Raw genomic sequence first — 22,080 nt, forward strand, 5'->3', positions numbered from 1 at the left:
ACATGTCATACAACAGATAAAAAAAAGTTCCTAACAGTGTGCAAATATTCCTACTTGCAGGACAGAGACACACAAAGGCAATACAAAAGTTGTAGTCCATAATAGAACTGTTAGCAGTAAAAACATCATAGTTACAGTGCAGCATGGTTATTGCATATTGCAATTTCAGTCAGTTTTGCACGACTAACATTGCATCAGTGAAAAGACCAGTGAAAGACCAGTGCGTGGGTGAGTAGAAACCAGCAGCAAGACCACTCTGGAATAGAAATTGTCCTTTAGTCTGATTTTGCATGACTAAATAGTCTGGTACCTCCTACCAGATGGTGCATGGCAGGTTGGTGGGGGTCAGAGGAAAACAGATGGTAGCTGGGGTTCATGGGCTCCCTTACTTATGCCGAGGGTTCTCCTCAGACATCTCTTGTCATAAATAGCTGGGATGAGCACTGCACAGGGTGGAATGTGTTTTATGTCTGCTATAAATGCAAATAACATAAGATGTGTTAGTAGGAGAAGAAAGAAGCAAAAAGCCATTGATGTTTAGAAAGATCAAACTATATTTATACATTTCTGATATTCCTCTTGTTGCTCTCTGGAGTAATGAGTTTATTTCCTTCATTTCAAGATATTTCACTTTAAACTGTCTTTTCTTACAATTTAAATAATTTAACATTCATTGTTTTTAAATTAAAGCAACTCTTGTTTTAATTACACACTACAGTCACCAAGGCAGCTATTATCACTGTCCCAGCCCACATGGAAAGGGAGGGTATTGTGCTTTTTATGTTTGAATTAAATTTCACAAAGGTCTCATGGTATTTAAAAACAAACATTTTAAATATATTTGTTTTCAAATTCAATTTGAAAAAAAAAAAAACCTGCTAATTGTTTGGCTTTGAAAAAGCGCTACCTCTCTCCCTCTACCCCTCTCCCCTTGAGAACCAGGTGCCTAACTAGCAAAATAAAAACCCTGGGCCATTTGTTGTCCAGAACAGTGTTCATGAAATACCTGTTTAGTGAAATACCTAACCAATAAGAACCAGAGATATCCAGAACTACCCAGTCAGGTCTTTTATTTATAACAGAGTGGCATATTAGTGACAGAACTTTGCTTCCTTATACACAAACCAACTTATGAGAATCAAAATCATCTCTTAAAAATGTGCATGTATAAAACACAATGGGCAACCATCACATCAAGACCATGCTGGTCTGTGATTGACACACAGACACATGAAGGCCTACATCTTATTTGGCCATGGGTGTAAAGAGAAACAGGTCACAGGTAGATGAGTAGAAAAAAAAAACAAAACAAAGTAAACCCAAAGTTCTACCGAGACCATTCAATTTAACACACAGCGACTGCTGCACATTTCCAAGTGAGGGTGTTGGAGTTGGCAAGTGAGTGAGCACTTGTGTTGGTAATAAATGTACAGAGGTCAGACAGGTGGTATGGTTGGTAGAGGGATTTTGTTTGTTTTTTTGTTTTTGTTTGTTTTTTTGCATTTTTGTACATGGTATGTCAAAGACATTCCAAACATCATTCTTACAAGTGATCATAAGCTTCGTGTAAGGTACAATGCCATGTCAAACAATTTGTACCTTTAAAAATTTCTGAACAATCATGCCATCTTGATAACTGAAGCCTTATGACTATCCTATGTATCCATACACTGACCTAGCAAACACGCTCACTGTAAAAGTAAAGGCATGACCAATGAGCCATTGCTGAGATTGTGTTGATGACAGCATTAGAGTATTGAATCATAGGTGTATAATGTCAGACTGGTCGTACGGAATTTCCCAAGGTCCCAGTTCTAATTGTTGTGACCGGTGTCGTTTTCAGAGGTGGACGTGCACATGTTTGTGCATGCTTTATAGTAATGAGTGTAAGAGGATGTGTCCTAGGAGTTGTTTCACTAAATGAGATCAGTTAGTCAAATTATTTAAGCCAACATTTAAACATAAATGGTAAGGGATATTTGTACTGGACAGTCTTTCCTTCTATATTCAGCTACGCAGCTAACCAAAGAAAACCCAGTCCATTAAATAGCCTACTCATAATGGAAGAAGAGCTGGGGGGTGGGGGGGGGGGGACACCGGCTACATTCCAGCCAGCATGGGCACATACATGCACACACAGGCATGAACTAATCATAGAGGTTAGAATATAAAGTTCAAGCTACAGGTGCATGCGCACCACTGTGATATTACAATCTTAGATAGATGTACAGCCACCTCACATGCCTACAACCCTACCCCAGGATGACCCTCACACTCTTTAAGTCTCAGTTGTGCACACAAGCAATCTGTGATATAATTGAGGATGCTTGGGTAATTCCATTGCTAGTACTCTTAGGCATTTTAGCCCCATTACATGGAGCTCTGTATATAAAATAGATGGGCTGTACTAAGAAGTGTGGTTCAACCCGCCCGTCGAAGTGATATGTTTACCAGGGGTCCGCTAGAGTGGGCCGCAAGGAACACAGTGGGCCATTCTGCAGTGCTTCAGTGTTTGTGCTGTGCTCTCTATAGGTGGTAACGGAGACCATCCCAAATGACAGCCACTACTGTGGCATACAAAATGATGCGATACATCAGCCATGCCAGTCGGACTCATACTATGGCATTTGTCAAGGTTTTAAAAGACCAGTACATTCTCCCTGCTGAGGGTGACAGCATATGAATGTGTTGATGTTAACAGCTGCATTATTGCTACATCATGCATGTGGACCTAACGCTAACTGTGCAGCCATGTAGCTTGAATCACCTCAATCTGCATCACTTTTGACTTATGAGAACAACATAATCAAAAGCATCCAGAAAAAAAAAGTTCCTGGCCCTTCTGCAATCTCAATAAAATGTCTGCACTATGAAATGTCTTAAAGGAATAATTCAAAATCAAACAACATTTAGTTTTCCACTTGCCCAAGAAGCAGTCAGTCAGCCCAGTCATGATGAGGGTCCAAATTGGACTTATTTAATTTCACCCTTGTAGCGCAAGGCTAACAAAGTAAGCTTAGGACCTCCAATTAGCACCATGCATTGAGTTGTTCAGTAATCTTATATAGACTTGCTTTTGTGTATCCAGCAACAGAAACCAAAATCATCAATAAGCATCCTTTAATCATAAGCCATGTTAGCCTTTTAGCTCCAGTTCAAAACCACAGAAGCTAATTTGGACCCAGGCATGTCCTGAGTGACCACATTTACACTTTCGGGAAAACTGTGTAAACTTGATTTTTTTACCAAGCTCTAGCTTTAACCTGAAGTCCCCAGTATTAAACACAATATTCCTCTGGAACCTCTCCTGTTTCTATAAACCTGACCTAAAGACCAAACCCTAGCTAATTTCTCGAATCCTGATCACGCAGTCAATACCCACTATATGAATTCAGCCTCCTGTCTGAATTGAATTCAAATTCCAGCTCCCCAGAGTACCACTGACAGGTTCTGGTGGTGAGGTGTATGTGTGACAGAGTCAAAGAGCAAATGAGACACCAAGTTTTGTAAGCTTGTGCTTTTTACAATAAATTAAAAACAAAGTATGGGAAATCTTTAATTTTTTTCTTTCATCTAAAGTGATGGAAAAGAAGGTTCACTGTGTCAAATTAAACTCCTCTTTAGTTTCCTGTAACATTATGTTGCCATTTAGATTTATATTTCTAAAGTGATATGAGTAAGGATGTGTGCAAAGATGTTTATAAGTTTAAAGTAAAAAACAATTAAAAGCAGGATAAATCAACATTAAAAAGTTGATATTTACACCAATAAAACCTTTACTGCACAGCTAAATAGATAATATCCTTCACTACTAATATTATTATAATCTTTTACCTTCCACTCAGAGCTGCTGATATATTACTGATTATTATTACTATTGATAACTAATTGTCTTTGTACAGTACAGAGGAGAGGTTAGTCCTCTGATTCTTTGCATGCGCTCCCTCACAGCAGATATTTCCTCAACATTTATATGTGCTGTAAATTGTACAGTCTTTTTGTTTTTTTCCCTGCTCCAAACAAATAGTACTACAGTCATTTGAGGCCAGTCTTGCTGACATACTCTCTCACCAGCAGAGGGAGCAGGACTGTGTGCATATGTCACAGATGGCAGCACTGTCATGCCACACAGTCACATACACAATCAGGCACACACACTGTTCTCTGCCCAAGCTTGGCATCTAGCACCAGGGAAGTGGAAGGCACCACGCAACATTTCACCTTTGATCTTTGTGACAGAAAGATGTGTGATCTGTTCAGAGTGGCTTGGTCTTGGCATTCATCTTATCCTTCTCTTAATTCCCCTCTCATCGTTTTTAGCCCTCGCCCTCAGCCCTCTGTGACCCTCCATGACCACTGTTTTTCTCCTCACTCCCTCTTTCATGCTTTTCTATGTTCAACTGGAGAGGAATATTGTGCAGTTGTAGAGCATATGTGTCTTTACAAAACGTTTCAGGTCATAATTTTATAGAACAACAATCCTAAACATACCAATAGCAACACATACTTTAAAAGGTGGTTTTTTTTCTTTGTGTATGTGTGGAATCCCTAGCCCATTCCCCAAAATTCTGTCCATAGCCACTTTCTTTTTTTCTGCTTATCTTTTTCCATTCAAACAAAAGTTCCAAGTCCTTCGAGTGAGAGGCACTCACATGGAGAAAAGAGGGAGTCAGGAGAGAAAAAGAATGAGATGAAGGGAAGAAAGAAGTGTCGGAGAGAGAGAGAAGACTAGAAGGATGGAGGGATGTGAGGAGAAGAGGATGTGGATATTCAGGCATAGAACTCCTCTTGTTTGTCTGGTTTCTGGTAGGTGACTGTAGCTTGTTTGGGCTCCTCCAGGGTGTAGCTGCCTTCGTCTTTCTTCTTCATCCGGTAAACAAGCAACATAACCAGGAATGCAGCGAAGAGTGCCCCCACTACACCACCAACAATCACCGCTGGACACACGAAGGAAGAGAAAAACATTCTTATTACTGACAATCGTACGTACAAATATTTTGCACTTTTTTAACTTACAAAGTGAATACATAATATTAAGATGTTCAGTTTACATTGCTAATATGGTGTGTAGTAATATAGTTTGTACACACCTAGAGATGAATGATAGAAAGAAAGAGGTGAACAAGCACAAATTTCCAAATTTCCACAAATTCGTAAACAGGGGGAAGGAGAAGTGAGACTTTAAAATTTGCTTTTCCAGCAAAGATTCTAGTGTATTAATATAAATATTCAACTAATTTGAGGAGGGGGTCTGGATAAGTACCCACTAATATTGTGCTACCTTAGAGCTCAGCTTTACTTAATACCAGGATGTCTGCAATTACAAAGGCAAACAAGTCCCCCCCCCCTCAGAATTGCTGAGGAGAGGGAAACAACATGTGAGATAAATAAGAAAGAGAGATCACGATGAAGGGAGAAACAGCAAGAAAGGAAGGAGACAGGTGTGGAGTGTGTTCTCCACAGCAGGACTAAGACAGGTGAGGAGTGTGTTCCCCACAGTAGGACCAGCACAGGTCCGGTGGACAAACCTCCATGAGGTTCATGATGGTCTATAAACTGTGACAGAGTATGAAATGGTATTCAGTATGTTGAGTGTTGTGTGTTGCAAGGCTAATGAGACTTGCCAAGGAGACCACTTGAAAAATAGCTTCATAAATGACAGATATCTTGATGTGGTTCAGGGATCCTCAATCAGGTCCTAGAGATCTTGCAGAGTTTAGTTCCAACAAACCTAGCTTTAATATTCAGCTACTGAAGGGCTTGATAACAGGAAGGATTGATTATATATTATATTACGGTAGGAACTAAAGTCCACAGGAAGATAATCACCAAGACTGGAGTTGAGCACCCCTAAAATAATTATTTACATCACAGTGCAATTTCCACCATAAATACATTAGCAGAAAATTATTATGGTGATATATTTATGATCATATTGACATAATGACATTTTTACAAGGAGCAGTTATACAAACTGCAAGCTCTACAAAAGGGAACACAACTATTAACTGAAGTGCATTTCACATTCATCTTGAATCATCAAAAATTAAGAAGTTAAATGGAATGAATGAGACCTCTGATGTAGATATACCTTAACCTAGCAACTGAGATCTAGAGATAAAACAGACAAGAACACACAGCATTAAACTCAGGAAAAAAATGACACAAAATACCTCCACAAATGGACAAAGGGGAATGATGAGTCAAACAAAGATTAAATTATATCATAGAACGGACAGAAGGAAACAGAGAGAAAAAAACTGATAGTAATCATCAGGGTTTAACAGTATAACTATTGAAAGGAGCCCAGTACAACAGTGGTGATCTCACAGAGCAGAAGAGTCTAAGAACACCAGACTTGCACTTGCCATAGTTTCTTGATCAGCATATAATTGTGCAAAGGCTCCTGTTGTGAAAGATGACCGATGCAAGCCAACATTACTGGTTTTACTGGACTATTTAAAGAGTTCATAATCTCCTTTGATTGGATTAAAAAAATTATTTGGATTGAGCTCAAAGTACTCTATTCTGATTGAGGTGTTTATATGAGGTGTTTTCCAATTAAGATGACTCTTATGAATCCTATTACTAAAAAGTTTTGAGACCTCATGTAAAAGTGGCCAGTGTGATAGAAGCCTAGTGCAGTGGTTTGAGAAATTCTTTCTGCTGAAAACTAACCCAGTGCCAAATTATTCAATTGTTCACAGGAGACTCAGACTTTTGGACTCTTTTGGATGTAGTGTTCTTAAAAACCCGTCTATACAGATAACTACCATTTGAAATAGTTCAGAGGTTCATCTCACCTATCAAAACTTCTTTTCTCTCCAGAATGTTTTTCTGAGGAAGTTGAGCAGCTGAACTTCCTGTATCTACTGTGTTGCCAGTCAAATCAGGCTCTGCTGCCATGTCCGGTGCACCTTTGTCATGCCTCACTTCATTGCCGTACTGACCGTCCTCTCCAGTCCCATCCTCCTCGGTGGGACCTGCCCCTGCAACTTCATTATTTAGTGTTGCATCTGGAGCTCTCCCCTGAAAGAAAAAGAGAAAAATAAAACTAATTTTAAAGAAACTAGAATAATTTTGGTTTAGTAAAAAGTTTCAAATATTCTGACTAGTTCTAAAAAAAAAAAAAACTTTTTATATTACACAATTATTCTACCCTCCTGTGAGTGTAAATAGTAAATAGTTTTTAAACAATTTAATCAGACATCAACAATTTAGTCATTTTATTCATAAAAAGAGAACAGCAGAAAAACTTTCTCTTGAAAGGCTCCTTGCAGAACCCCACAGGAGACAAACTGTCTTCTGAGTTGTATTACCTGTATAGTAGAGGTTAACACTGGATGTGTGCTGCTTTCAGCAGGAGTGACTCTGCTGGGCGTGGCCTGTGGTTTCCGTGGATGTTGAGGGGCAGTGCTGGGTGTGGTTGGAATAGTGGTTGGCTGAGCTGTACTGGAGGCAACAGTGGTGGGAAGAACTTCGTTGGTTGTGACATCCTCTGTAATGGTCTCCTCTGTGCTGAATGAATTGAAAGGGGACAATTCCTTGGTGATAAACAGATCCTCTTCTTCAGTGGTGCTAGGGTCCTCTGTGTCAGCAGGTACAGTAGTCTCAGCCAGAGTGAGTGAAGAGTCTGTGGTCACCACTGGAAGTGCAGGGGCTCTGGGCACACCTGTAGTCCTTGCCTGCTCTCTCTCTCTTTCACGTTCTTTGTCCTTTCCTCTTTCTCTCTCCTGCTCCCTTTCCAGCTCCTGCTCTCTCTCCATCTCCATCTCCGGTTCCCTCTCCTTCTCGCTTTCTGTCTCCCACTCCACACCGCTCTCTCGCTCGGTTTCTGGCGATGGCGTGCTGCTGGGTTCTGCAGCTGGGGGTGCTGAGGGGATGGGTCCAGTGGCCTGGGTTGTTGAAAGTGGGAGAGGCTCTTCTGTGGTGAATGACACAACCATTGCAGTGGGACTTACACCTGTCTCTGGGACTGTAGAGAGACAGTGCAAAAGAAAGTAGAAGAGACAGACAGAGAGAAAGAGAGATCATTATTTTCACCACTTTAATGAGATATGATATCTTGCTAAAATTGCCTGCATGGCTATCGTATAGCCCTTGCAAAATACTGACCAGAATTTTGAAAATACATTGTACAGTAATTATCCAAAACCCAAGGACATTCTGTGCTCCCACATAAACACAGTACCATGCAAATACACTGCATTAAAAGCATGCACACACAACTGCACCACAATTAATTCTTCTTTTATAGGTCTGAGGAAAAACTATTACTATGGAATGCACACATCTACACACAGAGGAATAAAGCTGTGCACACCCAGATTCCATCTGATTGAGTGACCCTATTTACAGTGATGTAATTAAATGTCTGCAAATTAGGTGATCATGCAGGAAGATACACGCGCACACACACACACACACACACACACACTCACAGCAGTGTTCTTTATTTATCTTAATGGACAAGAGAGCTTGTAACAATGTGCAACTTTACTGTGGATCTTATAGTACACAAAGCGGGAGCTGAAACCTTCATAAGAACTTGTGGAAACTGTGTGTGTGTGTGTGTGTGTGTGTGTGTGTGTGTGTGTGTGTATGTGTGTTGGGGGGGAGATTGATGAAACGGTGTTGAGAAAATCATCCCAGCTGGAATGGAGATTGGGTGTCAGTGTTGGACTTTTAAATAATGCAGCTGTCACCTACTATGCAATTCACACAAATCCAGATTTACTGTCCATGTCCCAAGCTCATGCACTCAGACTCACTGTTTTACAAAGACCTTCATTTGTTTAATATAACAACATTTGTGTGGTTATACGCATCGTTTTAATACTAAAACTGTAAAAATGCTCAGCCGTAACTCTGACATTAACAACAAAAAGGATTTGTATTCTTACTTAATTCTAATAGAGCACTTTGCCAGAATGTTCGGTGAGATCAACGTTTTAACTCTCCGTGTAGGGTAAACAACCATATATACATATACACTCTCCTCTCACCACACACAGACACATGCACAGATACACACAGACACACACAAACTCACAGCCAGAGCCTGAACCAGAGAAAAAGTCTTCATCATCGTAGGGCTCCATACCAGAGTTCTCCTCATCCACTGAAGAGATACGGTGTGTCTAGAAGAGAGGGACGGAAAAAGGACATTAATGAAGCAAATGACAGTTGTTTATACATTCTCATCAGTACACTACACAGACCTGAAAACTGATTATTTTATTACATTTTATAACATAAAAAAACAGAAAATAAATATAACATGAAAAAATCAATTGGTCAAGATGCAATGATGCAGATGATTGTTACCTCAGGCGAGTTTATAGTCTACCTCGGGTGAGTTTACATTAACAGTTTACACAATCTACCTCAGGTGAGTTTATACAGAATACTTTGTTTAAATGTTCAGTCTGAGGCAGTTGAGTTGATTTTTTTGCTGGCAATTGCATTCATGATGAATTTTAATTCTCTTGAATGATGGTAATCTAATATTTTTTACTTAGTGTAAAAGTTTGCATGGCCTTAATTTATAAGCAAGATCATATTCATTCACTGCTCTGTGCATGTTTGTATGTCTGAGGATGTGTGAACAGGAAGGTCTAGTGTGGGGAGCCATTTTACAGGGAAGCCCGTTGCTAGGGGCAACCCTTGCCTTTAACCCAGTTTCCCCTCTTAAAGTAGGTTCTACATCCAGCAGGAAAAAACATTCTCTAACACCTATGTTGTCAGCAGACTCTCAGTCACAAACAATCAAGAGAGGAACCCTAGACTAATATCTTAGATTACTGAATACTAAATTTATACTTTAGATTACTGAATCCCATATTAGTACTTTAGATTACTGAATACAAGATTAATACCTTAGATTAGTGAAAACCCATCAGTGACTACAGAACTTTGGCCCAAAATCAATCTTGCTTGTTTTCTTTGAATGGACATTTGACCATATTTATTAAGTGATTTTATTTTTAACTTACAACTGAACACAAATTATCAATAAACATCCCAACTAGGAGCTGCAAAGATATGCAGCGATCATTAATATAACAAAATGACATGAGAGTTCAGCACTGCTCCACCAGCAGGTCTTCCCACTCTGCTCTCTGTGCCCCAGATGCCTCTGGCCCACTTCCTTTATGATTCTTTCATTACTCTCCACTTTTTCTTCCCTCGTCTTTATCCCCTTTCCTCCCATCCCCCATGTGTGATATGATTGGCTGGCCAGAATCCTGGCAAGAGCCCCAAAACATTAAAACACAACCCCCCACATTCCCCCAGCTCACACTCACAGAGCTTCCACCACGAGAGGCCAAGAGTCTCCAAACATACCACATACACTCACACACGCGTGTGCGCACACACAGAGAAATCACCACATCAGCTGTCAAAACAGTCCAAATTAAAAAATTTTTTAAAGGTGTCACAGAATGAAATTTAAGATTCGGATAACAAAACATGCACCACATGTTTTTACTGCAGGGCCCTGCTGAAATAGACATTGCATGTATCCCACACTGCAAAGTTATGCATAACCACAGGCTGAATGGTTAGAAAATATCCATCCAATACTTCATTAATCTTCCCTTTGAAAAAATTACAATTTTTACCCACTATGGTTCGTATATAGAATCATTTTCCATGGGGAAAATACAAGTGTGCCATAAGACACAAAATAACTGCAGACCAGGTCAACTAAGAGCCTTTTTTAATATGACTGATCAAAATGCACCAATATCACCAAAAAAAAAAAAAAAAGAAACTTATGGTTTCGCTGTCTGAGCCTATCGATCAGAGACTCTGTATCTCTGAGCATTCACTGTGTGTTTCTGTGCCTCTGTATTGCAATGTCTGTAATGATAGGATTTTGTTGTTTTTGTTTGTTAGGGTTTTGGCATAATGCATGATTAAGTGGTAGACCTGGCCATGACTGGGTTTTCAGCCATGGCTCTGATTGTGGGGGTCAGACTCTGACTAGTGTGTTTGTGGGAGCAAGAGAGTGAGTAGCTAGAGAAGACGGCTCAGCATAAATGAGCTGTCGTGGACAGGTTTATCCATTTCCATGTCGCTCACAGCCTCAATGTATCTGCTCTCCCTCTCCAGCCTGGTTCTGATGAATTGCTGTGACTCACTAGTGATTTACACTGGCTGCTAGCCAACAGCCCGTGAATGAGAGAGAATGAGAGAGAGAGAGAAAGAGAGAGAGAGAGAGAGAGGATGATAGAGGATTATAGAGAGAATGAGAGCGGTAAAGAGAATGATAGAGAGAGGGAGAGAGAATGAGCGAGGAAAGCATGGATAGAGTAGGAGCAAAGATCACTAATGTTTTGTGAAGGCCAGAGGAAACCTGACCACTAGGAAAAGACTTCATTACAGGATCTCTCTCTCTCTCTCTCTCTCTCTCTCACACACACACACACACACACACACACTTAAAACACCCAACGTTACTCAACATCATTACAGAACTTGTGCCACTGAAAATTATGTCTGCACCACTCTGTCAAGTTTGGAAGTGTGTGTGTACATGTGTAGAGTAGACAGCTGTTACCATAGACAGTGCTTAATCCCACCAACAAGCAATCACCTAATCCCATGGGATTAAGATATGTCAAATGCATGCATGTGAAACTCCACACTACATCTTCCCCCTGTGTGCTAGCTGCTAGCACAACTGCCCTGCATAAACATTTCATGCTTGTGATCTCAATAACCCTTTATACAGCATATAAAGCCTGATATTATTAGGAAAAACAAAAAACCTAAAAGCAATTACAGCACTGTTTGGGGCATATAAAGATTCAGATTAAACCACGAGTTATCTTAATGATTAATGCAATACTCATTTTACATTAAGTGAATAAACTATGCTAGTTTCTTGTTCCTTCACTCCTGCTCCCTCCCTTGCTGACAGACACACTAGAACATGCTTCCCAACATACAATAGCCAGTGTCAGTCATGTCTGGGGCAACCCTGCAAAAAAAAAACCTGTGCAATGGTCATGCATGTGTGTGTGTATGAGCATGTATGCAATGAGTCTCTCTGAATGCTCTTTCTCTCAGGCAGCTGGGTAGGGACTTCCTGTGGATCATAACTTCTCTCATGTTCCTAAGAAACTTTTCAAAGGGGCTAAAAAATGCAGCCAGGGGCTCGGGAATGGCCAGTTTTGTGTGTGTGTGTGTGTGTGTGTGTGTGTGTGTGTGTGTGTGTGTGTGTGTGTGTGTGTGTGTGTGTGGCCCATCTTTGTGCTTGTAAAAAGCCCTCCCTCTTTCCCATAAGCCCCTGCTGTTCAGTGTGTGAATCTGTGAGAGAAACTAACTCCACAGTTCCCATATCTTTGCAGACAATCTTAATTTTGTCCCTCAAACTAAAGGAGATGTATTTCAGAAAGGTTTTGAATTGGAAAAGTATTTAACAAATGTAGGTCCTGGGAATTTTAAACAAAGAGAAGGATTGCAGCTCAGTCCAGCGATATGCTTCTTCTTAGTGCAAGAAAACGCTGTCATGTGCAAGTTAATGAAAAACACTATACTGAAATAATGGATGAGAACTCACAACAACCTTTTTAATGGCGGCAACCTGTCAAACCAAATTCTCTGAGTCCTAATTTTAAATCCTGGAGTCAAATCTGCAAAACTGTGGATTAACATCTTTTTTCACCTTTTAACTGAACGCACCCTTCCCAATCTGCACTATAGTGCAGTATACTAAACACTCTCATCAAAACAATCACTACAATGCCCTCCCATGACCTAGCCCGATACACACAGCAAACACTCCTCATGGACACCTGACAGTAGGAGCAAAAGCTGCGCTTTTTAAGGTGTCTATATATTTATTTGTGTTTGTGTGTGCTTCTGAGTATGTGTTCATAAATTACAATTTTCCAGTATGGCAGTCCCCACAATGTGGGCAGTCCCTACACTGATTGTTAAATGAACGGTTCCCACTTCCATGCAATTTGCAAAATTAGAGGCTGGCGGACTATCTTCAGCAGCCTGTTCTTTTTCTCTTTTCTTGCTGTTATTATTATCTGGCTATAAATTGCCAGCTTGGCTATGTTCACAGCGCATGCTCTTAGCTCCAAATGTTAGCATACTATCATACAATGCTTTATACGTTAGGAGGCACTCACGAATAGTAGGCAGAAGAAATATCATTCAAGATTAAATCTGCTGCCATCAAGTCATGTTATAGCATTAGTGTGGGCGTGTGTGTGTGTGTGTGGGCAAAATGAAAGTCACATTTGCTTCTAAATGAATCTCATACGAGAGAAATTCAGCCCTTCTAGATAATTTTGGTTAGCAGCAACACATTCTCTCCAATACAAAAGCAGACATATTACATTTACAGAGAACAAATAGTGGTGTTTGGAAAGTGGATAGCTTGATGCAGTTTGAGGTCTTGCTGCGATGGCTGAGATCTATACGTTCTCCATCTTTATTCTTTGTCTTGGGTACATGCGTATGTATATAATCCATAGACTTGGTTATGGTGAGTGTTCTAGTCTGTCTACAATTCTTGCTCAGCTACTAAGCTCTTCAGTAACAGTATTTAAACGTCTCTCCCTCCCTCCCTCCCTCCCTCTGTGATTTTGCCCTTCCTACAGCAGGTGATCTTTCAACCTCACACTGTTGGATTAGTCAGAGTAATCTCCATTACTGGCAGCACTGGCCAGTGGGAGGATGTGTGTGTCTCAGCTTTCACAGTTCGATCGGTATCACGTTCCATACATGATATGTTAAGAGCGCACATTCAAATTTACCAAAAGTAGATGAGAGGGAAGAAGTCTGACAGAGATTGATTACTGTTGTGCCAGTTTTTAGTCTTTCTCTCAGTTACACACACACACACACACACACACACACACACAAACACACACACACACACACACACACACAAACACACACACACCCACACAAACACACACACACCCACACACACACACACACACAAGCTTTATTCACTTTTACAAACACTTGATCAGCACATATTCACCCAGTATTACATGTTGCCACTTCAAAAATTTTCTCCTGATTGCCTAGATTTGTCAACACAGGAGGCACAACATGCATGAGGATTTTAAGCAGCTGGTGTTACTACCTGACTCATCAAAAGGTCAGAGACCCCAAAAGAGTCTCATATGAGTAGAATTGTCTCATAGATAGGTTATTTGAGACTCTGAAAAGTCAGACCTGCTCATATTATAAGATTTTGTTTGTGTATTAAGTTATATACTATATTGGTAACCAGTCTAAGTGTCCTACTTCTAGGATTCCAGAATCATGGCCCAAGATCCTCAGTGCCACTGCAGATTAATTTCAGCTTCAATTCCAGTGACAAAACCATTCACAATAGCAGATCCCTGATAAACTGATACATTAGAACAAAGAGCATGTCTCCAGCCCATCAGGAGATTTTCTCATCTTCCTAACATGTTTTACTCACACCACTGCAGCCTTTAGTATATCATCACAAGCTTCACAGATGACCTTCATCAAATTGCCACAAACTGGACTCTAAGACTATACTTTGTGCAACCGAGAAATCCCATTTTATTGTTAATCATTTTCAGCTTTAAAAGGAGAGTTTATCTCTGTTCTATAATGAGTATTGTGTGGGTCAATTAACAGCTCCTGGAGTAATGCCAGTCAGAGCACATCTCTTACAGGGAACCGCAGAAACTGCTCAAGTCCACTGCCTTTGAGATCCTGACCATCTGAAGATTATGAAACTGAGGAACAGTTATTCTTTCAGAATTGTAACTGTGTGTGTGTGGTGTGTGTCTCTCAGTCTGGCATTTAGGCACTTGGCAGAGAACTAGACTCAACAGAAGCACATCTACTCATTCATATTCCATTTCCCATGACTCTGAACACAGCATAAATTATATGGCTTTTTTTGAAATATTATATTTGCTTTTAATATTAATATCATTTTAATAAACATCTACCCAACACCATGATTATTGTTGCCAAAATAGTACCGTACAAAAACACGCAAAACATTTGTTACAGATAAGCTTGTTTTGAATCATAAAATCATTAAAAAAAAACAAAACTTATTGCAGTCTCTCATAAAATAACTCAAACATGACATTTGGCACTCTGCATGCATAAAACAACCAAAACAGTGACAACCATGACATTTCATTTTTACTCACAGCATTCAGATAACCTTCATATCTTATTCAACCCAGTGTGCAGTTGAATAAAAGATTTCACTCATGTTCTCCTTCTCTGGGAATACTGTAACTCATTTTCTCCTGCTTTATTTGGCCAAATATTATCTGCTTGGCTATATCTCAACATTCTGATGACAGAGTAGCATCAAAGCAGCAAAAGTGCAATTTCCAAAACACCACATAGCTGCAAAAAGAATATATATCCTGTCCACAGATGTCCATATGCCCTACAACTGGGGTTCAGACTTTGAGTCCCAGCTGTGCCACACACTATTCATGGTGGACTGCATTCAAGGACATCCACAGTATTCTCATTGCAAGGGAACAATGGAAACATGCCCACACCTGGTGTTTGTACAGATGTGCAACTTAAGGAACTGTCTCACTAAATTAACAATTTGGGAGAAAAAGTGTAAACACATAATTAAATAACTTACAAACCTGTACCTATAATTGTTACTGTATTTTCATTCTCAAGATGAGTGATTATATAGGCTTAATAAACAATATTCACAGTAGATCCCCTTATACCTCTCCATCTCTTTGATAAAATTCTGTCATCATTTAACCTGGAAATACATGATGTTCTATGCAAGGTAAAGAGAGATCTGTGCTGATCAACAATTATAAGATTGCTGAGAACTTAAGAGTGAATGGAAAGGTGCAGTCGGATGAGAACAAAGTAATTCCTGTGAAAACAGTAGAGTGGCCCACATCTGACTACAAGTCATAAGCCAGAAAGTCCACTCACACATTTGGACGTTGATTTAAATGTTGTTTGGCTCTTGTATTGTGACCAGTCAATGAGCAACATGACAAACTGTAGTGACAGCAATGGCAGTCCCAGGTCTCTTCACAACACATGTTCCCTGTGATGGTCCCTATGTTATCATTTGCTATCATCCTGCATTTCTCATTGAGCTTAGTGGTTAAGGTACTACACTTTTAAACGGAAGGTTGCTGGTTCAAGCCCCACCACTGCCAAGTAGCCACTGTTGGGCCCTTGAGCAAGTCCCTTAACCCTCAATTTCTCAAGGTCCACTCAGTCATAATTATAAGTCACTTTGGCTAGACGCATCAACTAAATGCTAACCCTCCTGTTGGGGCCTACAGCTTCTGTGGTCTCCTCTTTCCTCTGATCCCCTGGAAAATGGTGGACTTTGTGGCACTCCAGACACAATTACCAAATCAGTTATTTCAGGTTCTCTTTCCCCTGTAGTTCAAACTTCTCCATTTAATATAACAATGTAATTTATTATATAACCATTTATGAATATGGAAAAGGATTTACTGAGCCCCTTTGTACATATGTAACTAGGTAGCCATGTACTACTATGTACTATTTATTCACTGCAAACACCCTTTGTATAGAGAACAATACAAGCCCATAACACACTGTCAAATGCTTAAAAGCAAGGAATATATTTGTGGTCCTTTCACACCAAGATGGCTGGGTTGAATCTCAAGGTTTTACTTTGTAATTCAAAAAGTCACTCCAGTAGTAAAGAGATATCAAACAAGCAGGACTTTTATGTGATGAATTCAGTTAGTTTATTTAGCTGTCACTTGTTCCTGTGGGCCCCAAACTGTATCTCAGAGATTTGCATGCTCACCGATCACCCTCTTGAACCATTAATGTGCACACTCAGGTTTATAGGCTTGGATTTTGTGTTTATGAAAACACCACACCAACAGTTTTGGCAAGGTATATAGATAACCTCTGAAGCTACACATCTAAGCTTCAGCATTTTTAAGAGGTCAGAAAAATGCACACAACACACATTTACAGAATGCTTATTTGACCAGCCCGCTTATCTAAAACTGGCAGGCAGTCTCGGATGCAGCTAGAGCTGAGCTGTAAGGATGCCACATCAATTTGCACATCAGTGCTCACCAATCTCTCACATCTCTCCCACTCTCTGGGACTTTCACAAAACGTTACAAAAATCACAAAAAATTGTGATGTAATAAAATTGCAACTGAAGTTACAATGTGTGTGCGTATGTGTGCGAGAGAGAAAGAGACAGAGAGGGGGAAAAGGAAACAGGGAATAAAAATGAACAGAGTGCGGACGTGAACGTTGTGGTCCGAAATCCTCCAACTTGACAATGCAGACACACGGCAATAAAAAACAACAACAACAACAACAACAAAAAAACCACAACCCAGAATTTTGAAGCTGTGTGTAGTCTGTGTACACATTTGCATTTTGAGAGTAAAGTACCACTTTTCCTCTCTTTTCCCTTCACTGTCTATAAATAAAATCTCAAAATAAGCTGTGCGGAGGCACATTCACTCCCAGACAGCCAAAATGTGGGTCCCTGATGTATGAGGCAAGCCAAGCAGACACACAGTGTTTTCTCTTTCCTAATCTGGTGTGCAGGTGTGATGGTGTGGGTGGTCAACAATACTTATATTTGGGTGATATTAAACAGCATCCCATCTCCTGGGCAACAGAATTCTCTCACCATCACCCAAGTGACTGCTTATTGAAATAGGGCTGTGCCTGCATGAATTAATTCATTTCTGAAGTCATCTTCTTCAACTGACTGACAATATAATTCACAATGTGACTGTGTTGAGTGTGCATGTGTGTCTGAGGGTGTATTCTACAATATGATGCCCTTTTTGTTCTTCCCTTCAAGGAGACTGAGTGTTAAATTATTTAAGGTCCTCTCTCTATGACATCTCCTAATACATTCAGAAAAGTAGAGAGCACAAATATTCATTCATTCATACTCATACATGCATGCACACATACATGCATCCTCTTTTCTATTCTCTCACACACACAGCGCCACACAGTAGGTTTCATACAAGTGACAGAAAACGTATCATGTAATTTTTTCCTAATTATTATTATCATCATTAAAAATATTTATACCTCTAACAGTGGGATGCTGTGTTGTCTTAAGTGTTTTACTAATGCTCACCCTGCCCCATCCTACCACTGAAAAATTAACAACATTCCAGAGCTCCACAGGGTCCACTGCCATGCCCCTAACATCTCATTAACCCAATTATCCAAGTGGGTCCTCTATCTCCACGGAAACGTGTCACAAGCCCCACCCACTCTCAGCCAGAAGCCTTGAAAATATCTGCAGAACAAACAAAGACCAAAAGAAGAGAGCACACACATACTCCACATACTCACATGCATTTTCTCTCTCTCTCACACACACAGTCTCCCTCTTTCTCTGTGCAAGGAGTGTCCTACTGGCTATAGTAGCTGTATTCATATTTATAGAGCAGCTCGATGAAACATTTTTAAATTCATTGTGGCTTTTGGGCCCCTCCCACCAATGCTCTCTAATTTAAAGTCTTATTATAGCTCAGCAAACACACAAATGCACAGAGATTTGGGGCACACAAGTGCCCACCATTTTGAAAGAGAAAATCCACCATCACATTGCAGTCTTTCAGGGACTTACACTTTCACAAACGACCATTTACAGACACCATGCACACATCTAAAACATAATGTTATCCATGGAAAGGTCACACAGACATTAAACACACACACAAACACACACTGTCGTTTACATCACCCTTTTCTCCACCCCTCCCCGCCCTCATCCATGTCTCCCAGGTAGAGGCAGAGAGGTTTTCCCTTCCCCCACTAGACTGGAGCAGCATCTTAATTAGCAACTGAGAGAGGAACAGGGGAAAGGAGACGCGGAAAGACAGAGAAAGAGAGATAAAAAAGAAAGAGAAAGGCAGATCCAGAAGGAGAGGGAGGAGAGAAAGATGAGAGACAGGGTGAGGGAGAAAAAAAGAGAGGGAGAGACTGCTATAAAGCTGTGACTGTACTGTGCTCTGTGGTCGTCATGGCGACTGTAGTGAGCAGGTAGGGAACAGTCTCCTGGGAAAGAGCAAGCAGCCTTGCACTTCTCCATCCAATTGCTTTCTCCCTCTCTCTGTCTCATTCTACATCCCCCTCTCTTTCTTTATTTCTTTTAATTTTCTATTTAAATACTGCTTTTGTCATTTTAAGGATATGGAATATTGACTCTGCACCAGTAAATAAGCTAATATCCTAACACCTTCAAACATTTACGTTGTCATAGCAATGGCACATTCACAATTACTCGATCAACTAACAAGCACTTCATCAAGAGCCTAACTCAAAAGTTTAACATATGTAGAGTGCTAAAATATCCACATTGGTGCCATGACCCGGATTTCACCTGTTATCATGCAACATCTTTGGTGCTGCCTCAGAGGAGCAGTGTCCTGGCTTGATGGAGGTCAAAGGGAGGCGAGTGTGAAACAGCTCATTTAATTCCTCGTGGAAGCTGCTGTGAGGAGCCTGCCTGCCCTACGACTGTCAATGAACTGCTCTTTCCCAATTAAATGTGCTGTTTAATGGGAATCATGTATTCACACTCCGCTTAAATGCATCTAAATCTGATAGGCAAACAAAATCCTCCTTTTATGAGAGTAAATAAAAGCAGATAATGACAAACAAATTTCTAAGTAGGTCTTGCACATCCAATCTTATAGTTTTATTTTAGCTGCAAAAACTACTTTCAGAGATCTGTGTTCTAAACCAATGTACAGTTAAACAATTAAATGCATTTAGAGCCTATTGCATATCAAAAATTAGAATTATAGCAAAGTAAAAAATATATCACAAGTATGAATTCTGCATACATGCTCATGTGGAACATACATTTGTGCATCCCATTGGATTCAGACCTCCTTATCGCCACCCACCTGTATGGCATGCACACTTAGCCTATATGACATGGCTTTAGCCCAGTGAACCAGCATTTTGTTGTAGTTGTGCTTGTGTGTATACGTAAGCACTAAATGAGAGGATCATAGAAATTTCCTGTGCCCAACTGCTTCAAACATTCCTCTCAACTGTTTTCTCTTTCTCCTCCTCCTCTCTCTATGGTTGTCTTTGTCGTCTGCAGCACAAAACACTGATTCAGTACTGACCAACATGATCCTCAGCACACGCACGCACACACATCACAGCAGAAGGGAGGTGTGTCCGTTTAGCTGCATTGCCAGATCTAAATTAAACTTTGGCAAACAGGAATATATAGGATATGAAATCTCTAAACAGATTCACATCTGACTTCCTTTCAGGAATACCTCAACCTCTGGCTGGTAAAAAATAAATAAATAAAATAAAATTGAACGAATTACTTAGAAACTTTATTTCGGCCCACCAGAATGACGTGTGCTTATAAAGTGACTAGTGAGGTGAGAGAGAGGACACAGACAGAAAACGAGGAACACATGTATTCCATTTTTAAGTGACAATGTTTATGAGAAAAACTTAAAGCTTTTTAAAAACGTTTGTGAAAAATAACTTATTTGAGCGTTGAGCAGTGACCCATTTACGGACCTCAGGTATGTTTATTCTCATATTAAGATCATTTCTTTAATACGCATAAATATTTTCTTATCATAACAACTGAACAACATGCCGCGCTAAGGTGTTTCCAACGCGCCGCGCAGCATCTATAATCCCCCCCCCCCCCCGCACGTTTGCGATTCCCAATGACGTCATCTTTCTCGCGCTACCCTGCCTCCGCTGCGTTCTTCCTACCCCACCCCGTGGTTCCCGGCCTATACCACCGCATGGTAATGCGTGGACCGAGTCCACCAACGTGCCAAATAAACAAAATGAAGAACAAAGGCGCGTAATTAGATGGGACACGTTAATTGTAGCTTACCCAAAACGCGCGCCATCCCACGCGCACACAAACCCCCCAACACAACTCAGACACAGGAAGAGGAGATGCGCATCAACACAGCCCACTCTGTGTCCCTGACCTACAATACCAACCTACCAACCCACTAATAAAAAGTCTATTAATACAGACAAGGGAACAAATTAGACGAGGGAACTCCGCATCACCCGTCGCCATGCAGGCGGGTTTCATCTAATGCGCCACCGTGACGGGCAGGCACACATGTAGACAATATACCCCGGGCCGCACGAGACGCGCTGGCTACGATCACCAGACAAATATGGGTCGGCTCCAAGATTCAGGTCCGAGCACCGAAGATCAGTCATGCACGGATACAAAGGACTCCGAGTAATCATGCCAACGTATGCGCACATAAGCACGCGCTGATTTTGCCACGGGTGGCCCACGCACGAACACGCCGTCTTGTGCGCGTGCTGACCGCGTCTGTGCTGAGGTAACAATAGGGCTCGACAGCGCGTGGCGGGTTGTCCTGCTTACCGACACGGACTGCGCGAGCAGCAGCGTGAGGGTTATCCAGCACGGGAGCTCCATGGCGCTCCAGACGCTTGTGTCGGCAACGCGGTGGTTGCGCGCTCGCCCCCGCTTTGCCTCCAGAAAAAGGTGGGGGGGAACAAAACCTTTTACTCAGTTTTCAGTATCCAAATCTGGTCCGGCCGATCGTCGGTACATCCGTATGCCTCAGAGATTGAAGGATTTAATCCCGCTAAACCAAGCGAAGACCAAGGAGCACTGCGTGGCCAGTTCCTTTCTATCCCCTGACTTTTCGTGCTCGGGTCCTGTTAGATTCACAATTAGTGAACTCGACTCTTTAGTTTTCGCTCGTTCTCTCTCTCTCTCTCTCCCCACACCCCTGCTAACACGCGAGCAAGATGGGATTTGTGTGGATTTTTGTCTTGCGGATGACGATGCCCCCTGCAGCCAGCGTGAGCACCAGCATCGTGTGGAAACAGGTTTGTCAGGATGTGACCACCAGTTTGTGTGGTGGCATGTCGAAATGATGGACAATTCCAAACGTTTCTGGGAGTGTGACTAACAGAATTCACGTTTTATCTGTATTTTGTTGAGCAAATATAAAAGCTGAACAAAATCGACCATCGGAGAACATGATGAACGTGAAATATTAATAAAACCGTGTAATTTGTCTGTGAAAG

The 22,080-nt window shown here is 40.9% G+C and overlaps 1 protein-coding gene across 1 annotated transcript; it reads right to left on the reverse strand.

Moving 5' to 3' along the window:
- Positions 1 to 1,053: 1,053 nt before the first annotated feature.
- Positions 1,054 to 21,802, reverse strand: sdc3 (syndecan 3). Its single transcript, XM_027027493.3, has 5 exons — positions 21,407 to 21,802; positions 9,053 to 9,140; positions 7,320 to 7,975; positions 6,804 to 7,029; positions 1,054 to 4,937 (listed from the first exon to the last, which is right to left on the reverse strand). The coding sequence occupies exons 1-5, from the start codon at positions 21,458 to 21,460 to the stop codon at positions 4,771 to 4,773; spliced, it is 1,191 nt and encodes a 396-aa protein (XP_026883294.2). The 5' UTR covers positions 21,461 to 21,802; the 3' UTR covers positions 1,054 to 4,770.
- Between the last annotated feature and the right edge of the window lie 278 nt (positions 21,803 to 22,080).

Source organism: Electrophorus electricus, chromosome 2, assembly GCF_041902795.1.
Source record: "Electrophorus electricus isolate QZ-2024a chromosome 2, ASM4190279v1, whole genome shotgun sequence".
Classification (NCBI taxonomy): domain Eukaryota; kingdom Metazoa; phylum Chordata; class Actinopteri; order Gymnotiformes; family Gymnotidae; genus Electrophorus; species Electrophorus electricus.

Coding starts and splice junctions, on each gene's coding strand:
- sdc3 (XM_027027493.3), bottom strand. CDS start 21,460: ATGGAGCTCCCGTGCTGGATAACCCTCACGCTGCTGCTCGCGCAGTCC. Junction 9,141..21,406: donor TGCTCGCGCAGTCCGTGTCG/GTAAGCAGGACA, acceptor CCTCTCTTCTAG/ACACACCGTATCTCTTCAGT. Junction 7,030..7,319: donor TGTTAACCTCTACTATACAG/GTAATACAACTC, acceptor TTTTTCTTTCAG/GGGAGAGCTCCAGATGCAAC.